This window comes from Simochromis diagramma, unplaced genomic scaffold (genome assembly GCF_900408965.1).
Source record: "Simochromis diagramma unplaced genomic scaffold, fSimDia1.1 OVJJ01000361.1, whole genome shotgun sequence".
Classification (NCBI taxonomy): Eukaryota; Metazoa; Chordata; class Actinopteri; order Cichliformes; family Cichlidae; genus Simochromis; species Simochromis diagramma.
In genome coordinates this window covers 3,899,275-3,910,829 of record NW_024386860.1, presented here as the reverse complement: position 1 = coordinate 3,910,829, position 11,555 = coordinate 3,899,275, and the positions used below count along the sequence as shown (strand labels likewise).

Below are 11,555 nucleotides of genomic sequence, written 5' to 3'. Positions count from 1 at the left end.
TTACGGTAAAAATATTTTTATTGATATGGCACCTTTCATTATTTAATGATAAAACACATTGTTTGTCCAGCAGAAAATGGACATAAATTTCTTCCTTTACAATATTTTCCCTTTTTTTAATATAACTGTAACAAACTGCATGTGCTGTTATATATCCATTCAGGCTTTCAGGGAAGCTGGAGACTGTCATATGTGAGAGATGAGGTACACCCTGAAGAGGTCGCCAGTCTATCGCAGGGAAAAAGCTTAATTTATACTTCAGAGTCTAAAACATAAAACAGCATAGCCTAAGCAATTGGCTAACGCTGCTGTTAGCATTTGTACTTCTGTGTAGTGTGCCCGCAGAAGTCTGCAATTTCACCTCCAATACACTAGTTGGCAGTAAACTTTTAGTTTTGAGCTTATCCATTCTCTTCCAGTTGGTTCAATAATTGGCATCACATTTTACATTACATTTCTAGGGAGGTGCACATTGGTTAGGGTGCAGGGTTTAAGAAGAATTTGTGATTATGACGTTATGGAGCAGATTTAAATCAGAGGTATAAATCCCACTAAACATTCACACCTATCGCCAATTTAGAATCCCCAGTTAAACAAATGAGTGCATCTCTGGACTGTGGAAGGAAACAGGCCAGAGCACTCAAAGATCAACTCCACAAGAAAGGCCCCAGCTTGCCAGTGCATCCAAACCAGCACCTCTCTGCTGTGAGGCAACAGTGCTAACCACTGTACAATATATACGTTTTTAACCTCTAAAAATTCACATAAATCTTTAATGGCAAACATTACCTAAAAGAAGGCACTTAGAGACACAGAGAGAGACACGTAGTAACATGTCTAACAACTATCCGCAGAACAGTAACAGTTGAATCATATTAAAGACATCATGAAATTTACTCTCAGCTGAGTAAAAGTCCTCATTATTCTTCCCCCCCCCAAAAGTAAACAAAACACTTTACACGTCGAGTCACTCGCTGAGTTTGTTCCAACATGTAACTCTAAAGCTTTGTTGCCAACCGTCCATCCGTGAAGATGAATTTTTCAACTGTCAACATCATATGTGCACGGGTTTGTAGGAAGGCGAACCTTGATTGACTGACGCAAATTTCCAAAATAGATAAAATCTGATGAGGCTAGTGAAAATACCCGGTGTGTTTGGAACCTGGAAAACAAGCAAAACAAGGAAGAAGAAGAAAAAAAAAAACATGTTATCGCTTCAATCCTCACACAGCACTGACAGCTGAGCTTACAGGTATGCAAGTGCGTATTCATGATGTCTTACCACAATATAGTAGTCGCTCAGCTGAAGGCCGTAGAAGACCCAGGAGGTTGAAGTGAAGAAGGTGGCTACAGTCAGAGGGAAGGACAAGCACTGCACGTTACCACTACGCACGATCTCTACCTGCAAAGGCAGAGAGGAGGAGGGATTCCATTAACATACACTTCAAAGCTGGATTATTACAGTTTTTAATATTTACAAGGGATCGAATTACCAACTGCTACATGAAAGGTGCCTTCAGTGATGACCCCTGAGAGAGAGAATTACTCTATTCAAATATCAACATACCAGCATGCCTCTTCAGAAGTGCTCTCTATAGACGTTCCCACAGCTACATTGTCACACACTTCCAATGCCGGAAGGAGTAAGTGTGCACTGCTTTGCCCACATTTTAACTATTGTGTCTTGCGCCACTTTATGACTGGCAGACTCTTCATGCTGCTTTTAAAAGGGGCCATTTGGAAGTGATATAAACACTGGGTACTTCTAAAGTGGTCAGATGACACACTGTACTCCATTTTATTTTAAGGTACTGAAACCCAAAAGAGAACTTAACTAAAGTGTTGATAACTCAGGGCAAAGGAAACCTATAAGTGTTTTAAATTAAGAGCTTAGGCAGTAAATTTACATTTATAGCTTTGTTTTACTTTCACAATATATTTAGTTGTCCTCTGGGTTAGTTTAAAGTATACATTATCTGGCTGCTTGTTGGAGGTTTTTTTAAATTCAATTTTGGCTTAGAAATTTCACCACATTCCCAACCTGTAATTTAAAAAAAACAAAAATGATCTTTAAGCAGGCAGCTTTGGATTTTAAGTAATTTGTGCAGTGCCTACATCATTTTATATAAACTTTAAGCAGAAAACATAATGGAACCAAAGGGCCAGGGAACACACAAGACAGAAACTGGGAATAACAGGAAGACAGATGAGGGAAAGAAAGGCAGGAAGCTGACTGGGGGTCATTCGGTGCTGTGAGGCAGATGGAGGGAAGGAGACGAACAGGATAGAAGACGGAACCAGAAGATCAAATACAGTGACAAAAGGAAAGAGCGAGAACAGGGGATTTATCCCTTCACTGCATAGCTGCACATGCAGACTGAGATGATGTGAGCAGATGAATTAAAGTGAGCAGCTGCTGCCAGTGCAGTGGGTTCAACGAGGAACACGTTCAGGAAACGAGAAGATATAAGGTTCCTATTGTAGATACTAAACACAATCAGTGTTATCATGAATACAGTGAGGGTACTATGTAATGCATGTACACAATCACCTGCCACTATATTAGATACACCTATATAAATGCTTATTAACGCAAACATCTAACCAACCAATCATATCGTAGCAACTCGGTGTATTTACCCACGCAGACATTATCAACATGACTGCTGAAGTTCAAACTGAGCATCACAGTGGGGAAGAAAGGTGATTTAAGTGACTTTGAATATGGCATGGTTGTTGGTGCCAACAGGGTGGTCTGAATATTTCAGACTCTGCTGATCTTCTTGGATTTTCCCAAACAACCATCTCTAAGGTTTGAATGGTATGAGAAAGAAAATTCCCGCTGACTGGATATTTTCTCTGAGTGCCTTGTTGATGTCAGGAGAATGGACAGACTGATTTGGGCTGATAAGAAGGCAACACCCATTACAACCAAGACACGCAGAAGAATATCTTTAAATGTAAAACATGTCGAACCTTATGTTAAAGGTTCAAGCTGGTGGGGGTATAACAGTGTAGGGGAGACTTTCTTGTACCCTCTGGCCACCTTGGAATCAATTAAGGATTTAATCGCCACAGCCTGCCTGAGTATTGTTGCTGACCACCTTTATGATCACAGTGTGCCCATGGCTGCTTCCAGCAGTATAACATCCCATGCCACAAAGTTTAAATCATCTCAAATTGCTTTCTTAAAGATGACAATGAGTTCACTGTACTCACAGTCACCAGATCTCAAACCAATAGTACATCACAGATGTGAAACCAACAAATCTGCAGCAACTGTGTGATGCTAACATGTCAATATGGAGAAAGATCTCAGAGGAGTATTTCCAGCACCCTGTTGAATCTATGCCATGAAGAATTAAGGCAGTTCTAAAGGGAAAAGTAGGACTGATTAGCAAGGGGTACCTAATAAATTGTCCAGTAAGTCTATATTGCAAAAAGGTTTACCCAAACAAAAATCTTCCTAGTAGCAGCCATTAGTTCAACTGATTATTTAACTTGCTGCTGCAAGGTTAGGTTCAATAGAATCTTTTAAATAAATGTTTGAAGTGACTCACAAATAATTTGAGTTCAAAGAATAAGAAACAATGTAACACTATTAATGCTGTGCTACATTACAGAAAAATATGACCACACTAACAAGCCTATAATATATGAATTGCACAAGGGCAAGCACTGTGTGGGCTGCCTGTTAATGGAAAAAGCAATAATGATTCTGAATGAGCGGCAACAACCAGCAAGGAGTCCGCTACTAGTGGAGTTTCAAGTTTCAAATAGTATACTATGCTGTTTGAGGTTGGCACGTAGTAGAGGAGTATTTGCTTCGTGGGGCTGTTCTTTACCCTCTCAACCCTTTAGATTTCCCGCCTGACATTTCTAATCTATTAACTGCAGGCACAAGACATGAAACTGACACTGTCCATGTGCGAGCGAGTGTCGTCATTCTGAGTTCACTGTGGAGGTCGACCGACCAATCAAACACTTCGTTGATTACGACACTTTTCATCTACTAACTTTTAGTTGAGGGGGGAGGTGTGCAGTAAAGCGCACACAATATATGCATTTAAAGATCTACTTTTCTGATGCCTCTGGTTGAAGGAAAGTCCTTTTGAATCCAACCACCTGTCAAATGACTGTTTTTAGTATAACACCCAATTGTTGAGATGTTCTCATGTAGCACAGGAACGTCTGGACTTATGTGCAAATGTTCTTCAGTAGTTTGGATAGAGATATTGTTGTTTCTCTGAACGAGAATTATTATAATAGCTGTGGCACACCACATGGCTCGATCCTGGGACTAACCTTCTTTAGCCTTTAAATGCTGCCCCTTGGGTGTATCATCAGGAGACACGGCACCAGTTTTTAGATAGGTGTTCATCGTAATCTGCTATGCTGTATCATAATACAAGTCTTACTGATGCCCCCACTGAGGCTTTGATGGCTTAGCTCTTTCACGTGTTAGCCAAATGTGTTAATAATGACACCACAGAGACACTTCTTCACTGTTGTAAATATTCAGTTTGATTTAGGGTACTGCCTGGGTAGAGTGTGCAGAAGGCAGAGCACATGACACTGACTCTCATATCAGTGAAAACAGATGTTACGTGGACTTTGATCCTGGCAGATTAAATACTGTTTAACACCTGATCAGACTCTGCTGGGTTTTGCATTATCACAAGAACCTCCTTTGGGTAAGTTCTAAGAAAGCTCACAGGTGCCGTGCATGTGTAAGATCGGCATATGTAAATCTTTTAAGACTCATAGCCAGTCCCATTTCTGGGCTCCTCGAGGACCTCAGAGTTTGTGGGGAGATTAAAAAAAATTACTTTACAAAATGACTTTTGCCCCCAGTGGCTGACTTTATATAGTGCAGAGGAAGGGAATTAATTTTCCCAACAGAAACTGGGACTGTTTTTGAGGGGTCCAAAATTGGAACTCAATACTAATTGTATATCTTTATAAGCTTATTGGTGCAGCCCTATACAGCAGTCCCAGTTTCTCATATGGCTTTTTGCAAAAATTAATTTCCCCCCAATCTAGTGTTTTTATTATGTCCTGAAAAATTTAATTAATGGATATGAGAATTATGTAGTAACATATAGGACAGGCTAAACTGGAAAGGATGGAAAACCAAAACAAAACAAAAGTGAAAACAAAACCAAAAAACATTTACCAGCTAAGCCCATCACCATTTACTGGAAATGAAGCAGCAAACTGCAAACTGACTTCATTAACTGAACAAAAATAGTATCCGTTTGGTATGCTATTAATTATCCCCATATGCACACTAGTTTTTATAAATATTTTTGGCAAGTCATTTTCTGATTCTACTTCATTTGAAAAACGCTGAGGTTTCACACTCGCTCTGGATGGCTTTACTTTGGCCTGTAGTAACACTGTGAGGAATCTTAGAGCCATTTCTTACCAGGACATTGCCTTCAACCGTGCACATTAAACAAATACCATGTACGTTAAACAAATAACATTGCTTTCTTTAGTCTTTGCAATATTGCTATGAGTAAAATGAAAAATGTTATATGTTTTTCAGCGGCTCCGTGTTGAATCCAAAGTTTAATTAAAATGCCATCTCCTCATGTGAAAGTTCTAAATGATCAAGCCTCATCATAGCTTCCTCACAGACTGCTAGCTTACTTGTGGTTCCTGGGGCATTGTTTAAATACTTTTTTTTGGCCTTCTTCAGTGCAGTGAAGAAAGGACAGCGAGAAGGGGAGAGACATGCGGCCGCGGGTCGGACTTGAACCCAGGCTGACCGCTCTCAGCCGTATGGGTTGCCTGCTCTACCTGTTCTCAGCTGCATTTGAATAAAACACCAAATCCACACTTAAGCTTAAATTTCAAAACTTACATTTTAACTAATGATTTTATCTACTGTTCTGATTTTATCTGTTTTGATTTTATATACTGTTTTGTTTGTTTGTTTGTTTGTTTGTTTGTTAATTAGTTAGTTTGTTTGCTTGTTTTAATCAATTTTAAATCATGCTTTTTATTTGTTTTTGTTTCTAATGTCTCTGTAAAGCACTTTGAATCACCTTGTTGTTGAATTGTGCTATACAAATAAACTTGCCTCGCCTTGCCTTGCCTCAATGCACTGAGCTAAACCAGCCGGGTTCCTGGAGCATTTAAAAGTAGAATGGGAGACAGATTCCTCAGCTTTTAAGATGCTCTTCTGTGGAATCAGCTCCCAGTTTGGGTTGAGGAGACAGACACCCTCTTTACCTTTAAGATTAAACTTTCCTTTTTTTTAAAAAAAAAAATTGTTTGGCTTTTAAATCAAAATGAGTTCTGAGTACTTTTAAATGTGTTTCTTTTAAATTCGGGTTTCCTTTTTTTAACTGTGTCATTAACTTGGTTTTATCCAATTTGATTACTTTATTCGTAAAGCACTTTTGTTGTTTTTAAATGTGCTAAAAATAAAAATAAACTTCACTTTTTGATAAAGATTATAATTAGGGCTGGAGCCCTTAAGCTGCATCAACATAGGAAGCGATTCGCAGTATTGTGCAAATCGACTCGCTTTCTGTGTGATGTCTTCCTGTTAAAAAGACAGTTCTTCCTTCCCAGCCTTGCTGTTGTTAGCAGGATTTTCTCTCTACTACTAAAAGTTTTACCTTTACAATATAAAACTCATTAAGGCGAGTTTTTAGGTACTATCATCCAAATGTAACTGATTTCCAGATCATGTTCTGAAATATTATTCAGTTCAGTGAGAGAAAACAAACACAGGCGACGTTCTACACGCTGCCTGTATGTTGTGTTTGTCTGTGGTGTGAATTGTACCAGGTCGGTGAGCGGTGACAGGTACATGCTGACGGTGACCACGCTGCAGGTGAGTCCCAGCTGGCTGAGACGAATGTCTCCATCAGTAAGAAACATGGTGAAGTAGAGCCAACCGCAGATCAGTACAATCCCTGCTGCGAGGGTCTGGGAGGACACTAACCTCTGAAACCAACAAATACAGAGACAGATAAATTAAAGATCCAGCTGCAAGTAAGGAGAGCGCTTTATGACAGGTCTGACTATGCTGACCCTCTGCTTCGTGTAGCGGAAGTACATGATGATGTAAAGTATCTGGAGAAGAGCACCAATGATGTTGACCAGGATAATCGTCTGATCTCTCTTCAGAATCCCATAATACATCCAACCAAGGTTACTATAGAAACAACAGGAACATTAGTGATGATGCATCACAGTGAATTATGCAAAAGCGGAAAGAGAAACTCACTTGAGGCACGTGGTGAGGAAAGGGAGAAACTGGATATTGTCTGTACTTTTGGATTCTCGCATCTTTTTCAGGTCGGTCCTAGAAACACACACACACACACACGCATGCACATACACACACACAGAAAGAATAAAAAACAAAAGAATAGGCTGGAGATGCTAATAGCAATTTAAACCAATAACTCCATGTTCAGTGTTAGTACTTTCTCGCATTCCTTCACTATAAAGTTGTTGTGATGCTACCAAGTGCAAGCAGTTCAGAAAATCTCCATCCTGTCTCAGTGGGATCTTGCTTTCTTCGTACTTTCTCCCATCCTTACAAAGTTAGAGCAGGAAGGAAGATAAAACATAGATGCATGCAATTAACGATCATTTAAACTTACAGTCCAGTCGAGAACATCCCGACTGTGAACACGATGCAGGCCCATGACAGAAGCGACAACAAATCCATAGAGCGGGGAAAAAAATACGTGCTTTGTGCACAGTCTCCTTTTAATCACAAACTCTTAAACTGCCTGAGATGAAAGGTAAATATAACGACGCGGATGCTCTCACTGTATTTCCGTATTTGCAATCAGTGCCCTCCTGGTTCCTGTCCTCTGATTGGCTATAGGCTCAAAGGGCTGGTCCAATAGGGTGCTGAAACGATCAGGAACGTAGCGCTGGACGTAATTACGTTGCAAGAATTTTAAAGGTCCAGCGAGCTGGATGATGACGAGTGACTGCCAGAGGGACACGGATGTTTGAAAGCTCATGGCACACATACAGTTTATTCAAAGCTTTTCAGCAGTCAGCGAGCATGAAAACATTCAGTATTTCCCGACCTGGAAGGCTCCGATTTTACACACGCATTTAACTTTATATGTCTTCTGTGGGTCTGTAATTGGCTTTGGATTTTATAAATATATAACCCGCTAGTTATACAGCAGCAACTGAATGCATGTATGCATGTAGACACGGCCAAGACCTGCGGAAGTTCAAAGTGAGCATCAGAATGGGAGGGGCGGATAATTTAAGATGATTTAAGTGTGATGTTCAAGTTTTTGAACATAAAACTTTTGTAGGTGACTTGTCTGATCTGCTAGAATTTGACCACACAACCATCAGTAGGGTTTACGGAGAAGCTGATAGGAGAGCAGAAAAGCAGGTCTAAATCTCTAAATACACAAACGTCAAACTTTCAAGCGTAAAAGCTTCAGCAGCAGAAGTCTACACCAGGTGCCACACCTAAGAACAGACAACAGAGAGTACAGTTCACATGGGTTCACCAAAATTGGGCAACAGACGATTGGAAAATGTTGTCTGCTCTGATGAGTTTTGATTTCTGCTGCAATTTCCAGAGGATAGGGTCAGAATCTGGCGTAAACAGCTTGCAAGCATGGATCCTGCCAGCCTTATATCATTGGCTCATGCTGCTGCTGCTGGTGTAATGGTGTGGAGACATTTCTTTGCCAGAACACCCTTACTAACATCTGAGCTTTGTTTAACGTGAGTATTATTGCTGAGCATCTCCATCCCTTCATGACTACAGTGAACCCATCTTCTGATGGCTGCTTCCAGCATGTTGACCCGCAAAGTCACAAAGTAAAAACAAAGATCAAGTAAAATAAGCAAAAGAAAAGAAATAAATAAAAAACCTTTAAAATGTGAAAATTGTCTCGACAGCTGATAATTGTGGTTTATTAAAGTCTTAAATTTGATAAGTGGGGGTTTTCTTGTGCAATATCAATACCCGTCATTTGATCTGTAATAAGATGTCCAAGATATTTGAGCCTATTACAGACACTAAGATTATTATCAGACAGTATTAAACTCAAGATTAGGAAATCTTAGATGTTTGTCCTCTTTGGGTCTGCAAACCATGACAAGACTCTTTAAAAAGCTGTATTAGATGTCAGGTTTCACACCATAAACAGAACATTATAACTGGAACAGTACAAATCGTGCACCCACTTTTACAAGCTTTCAACATCCCAGAAAAATCATCAAGCATTCGTACAGTAGTTATTAAAGGGACGCTGAAGATACGGGTTCTCCAAATGAAAAGATCACACTGGGAGCAATTTGATGTTTGCATTTTTTGTTATATCTCACCTTGTGGAAGTATAACACTAGGCTGATGCACAGAATAGGAAAATAAGGCAAGCTTTTCCACTGCTTCACATAATGCATCAGTCTTTCTTTCCAGTTTCTCCTTTCTGTGAATCACACATTTGTTTTTCACCCTGTATTCCAGTAGCACAGTCAAAAAAGAAAACCCAACTATTAGCCTATGATAAGAAGAAGGAGGAGAAAAAAAGCGTCTCATCATTACATCATTGTTCCAATCCCATATCACATGCTTGTAGCTTGATATCACACAGAACAGTCAGTGTGTGGATCCAGGCAAATATGCTGGATTTTATACTTTCAAAATGAGATGATTTCACTGTTTAAACTGAAAAATTAATTATGCACTCCACTGGGGTGCACCAGTGTTATTTGATTAATTTTTATCTCATATGCATCATTTTTCAACTAGTCAGCGTGCTGGGTGTCATTTCATGGGTATTACATCCAAGAATTAAGATTCATATTTAAAAGTTGTGCATTAAAACTTTCACTTATTGTTCGTCTCTCGGGGTAAATTTAATACGAATCATCTAAAGTTTGCTCATTAACTTTTCTTTGACCCGTCTTGCCCAACCACCCCGCCTCGCCCACTCCCCCATCGTCACCTGACTGCTCCCTCCTGTGTACAGCTGTCAGAGCCGAGCTGCTTTGTCACTCTAGACATTTCAAAACTTGACCTTTCTCAGCAGTCTCTGGTGTATAATTTTCACCCTTCTTCTTTAGTTTTTAGCTTTTAGTTTTAGCTTTGCATCTGTTTGACATTTAGTCTTTTCACACATTTTTCTTTACTTGAAGGTCATTGCTATATTGATTTAGAAGAATTTTCTTTTTCTGATTTATGGTTGATCTTTTTGTTATTAAATTGCAATCCCTTTTCTTTTTGTGACAGTGTTTTTTATCGGAGCTGTTCAGACTCCTTCGAGTGTTGTGCCAGTGAAGCTGTTTACGTGTCTGCCTTTATTAAGTGAAAGTTAATGACCTTTTGTATTAATTAAAGCATAAAATAAGAGCTAAAGTTTTGGACAAGAAAGATGGTAAAATACACTCACTGGCCACTTTGGTAAAAAAATTGCCTCTTTTCTATTCAGAGCTGCAAAATTCTTCATGGCATAGATTCAACAAGATGCTGGAAATTTGCTCCACTTTGGCATGATAGCATCTCACAATGCTCCATATTTGTTGGCAACACATCCATGATGTGAATGCCCTGTTCCACCACATCCCAGAGGTCGTTTATTGGCTTAACTGTGGAGGCCATTTGAATGCAGTGAGCTCACTGTCATGGTCAAGAAACCAGTGTTAGATCATTTCAGCTTTCTGACATGGTGCATTGTTCTGCTGGAAGCAGCCATCAGAAGATGGGCACACTGTGGTCCCAAAGGAATGGATGTGATCAGCAGTGATACTCTGGTAAGCTCTAGGGAGCCCAAAATGTGCCAAGAAATACCCCTCACATCATTACACCTCCACCAGCACCCTGAATCAGGGATACGAGGTGGGATTAATCCATGCTTTCGTCTTGTTTATGCCACATTCTGACTCTACTACCCAAATGTTGTAGCAGAAATTGAGACACATCGGCCCCGGCAATATTTTTCCAGTCTTTTGTCGTCCTATTCTGGTGAGAATGTGCAAAGTTTAGCCTCAGTTTCCTGTTCTTAGCTGACAGGAGTGGCACCCTGTGCGGTCTTCTGCTGCTGTAGCCCATCTGCTTCAAGACTTGATGTGTTGTGCAATTAGAGATGCTCTTCTGCATATTGGGTGTAACAAGTGATTATTTGTGTTACTGTTGCCTTCCTGTCTGTCCATTCTTCTCTGACCTCTTGTGCTGCTGTTCAGTGGTTTGTTTTTTTTGAATTTTTGGACCTTTGTCTGTGAACCTTATGTGGGAAAATCCCAGTAGATCAGCAGTTTGTGAAATACTCAGACCTGATGCTCAGTTTGAACTTTAGCATGTCACCTTGCCTAAATGTGTTAATGAGTAGTTGTACATGTAAATGTAATTAAGTGCCCAAATGATTTATATTTCAAAAACTTCTTGTCATATGTAGTAAATCACAATTTTAAACGTCAAGTATTGTATTTTACTAGAATTTTCATTGACTTTACTGCGATACTGAGATTTACTACACTGGAATAAAACCTTAAAATGTTTCTACAGTTTTATGCCATGTTTGTAAAAGCTTGTCCTCGAACTG

At 39.7% G+C, this 11,555-nt stretch overlaps 1 protein-coding gene across 1 annotated transcript; it reads right to left on the bottom strand.

The window, feature by feature from the left end:
• slc50a1 (solute carrier family 50 member 1) lies at positions 1-7,835 on the bottom strand. Its single transcript, XM_040029792.1, has 6 exons — positions 7,629-7,835; positions 7,247-7,324; positions 7,051-7,174; positions 6,802-6,963; positions 1,283-1,402; positions 1-1,162 (listed from the first exon to the last, which is right to left on the bottom strand). The coding sequence occupies exons 1-6, from the start codon at positions 7,694-7,696 to the stop codon at positions 1,055-1,057; spliced, it is 660 nt and encodes a 219-aa protein (XP_039885726.1). The 5' UTR covers positions 7,697-7,835; the 3' UTR covers positions 1-1,054.
• Between the last annotated feature and the right edge of the window lie 3,720 nt (positions 7,836-11,555).

Excerpts from the sequence above, each read along its gene's own strand:
- slc50a1 (XM_040029792.1), bottom strand. The coding sequence starts at position 7,696 with ATGGATTTGTTGTCGCTTCTGTCATGGGCCTGCATCGTGTTCACAGTC. Across the intron at positions 7,325-7,628 it reads GGGATGTTCTCGACTGGACT|GACCGACCTGAAAAAGATGC; the intron begins GTAAGTTTAAAT and ends GTGTGTTTCTAG. Across the intron at positions 1,163-1,282 it reads TGAGCGACTACTATATTGTG|GTTCCAAACACACCGGGTAT; the intron begins GTAAGACATCAT and ends CTTGTTTTCCAG.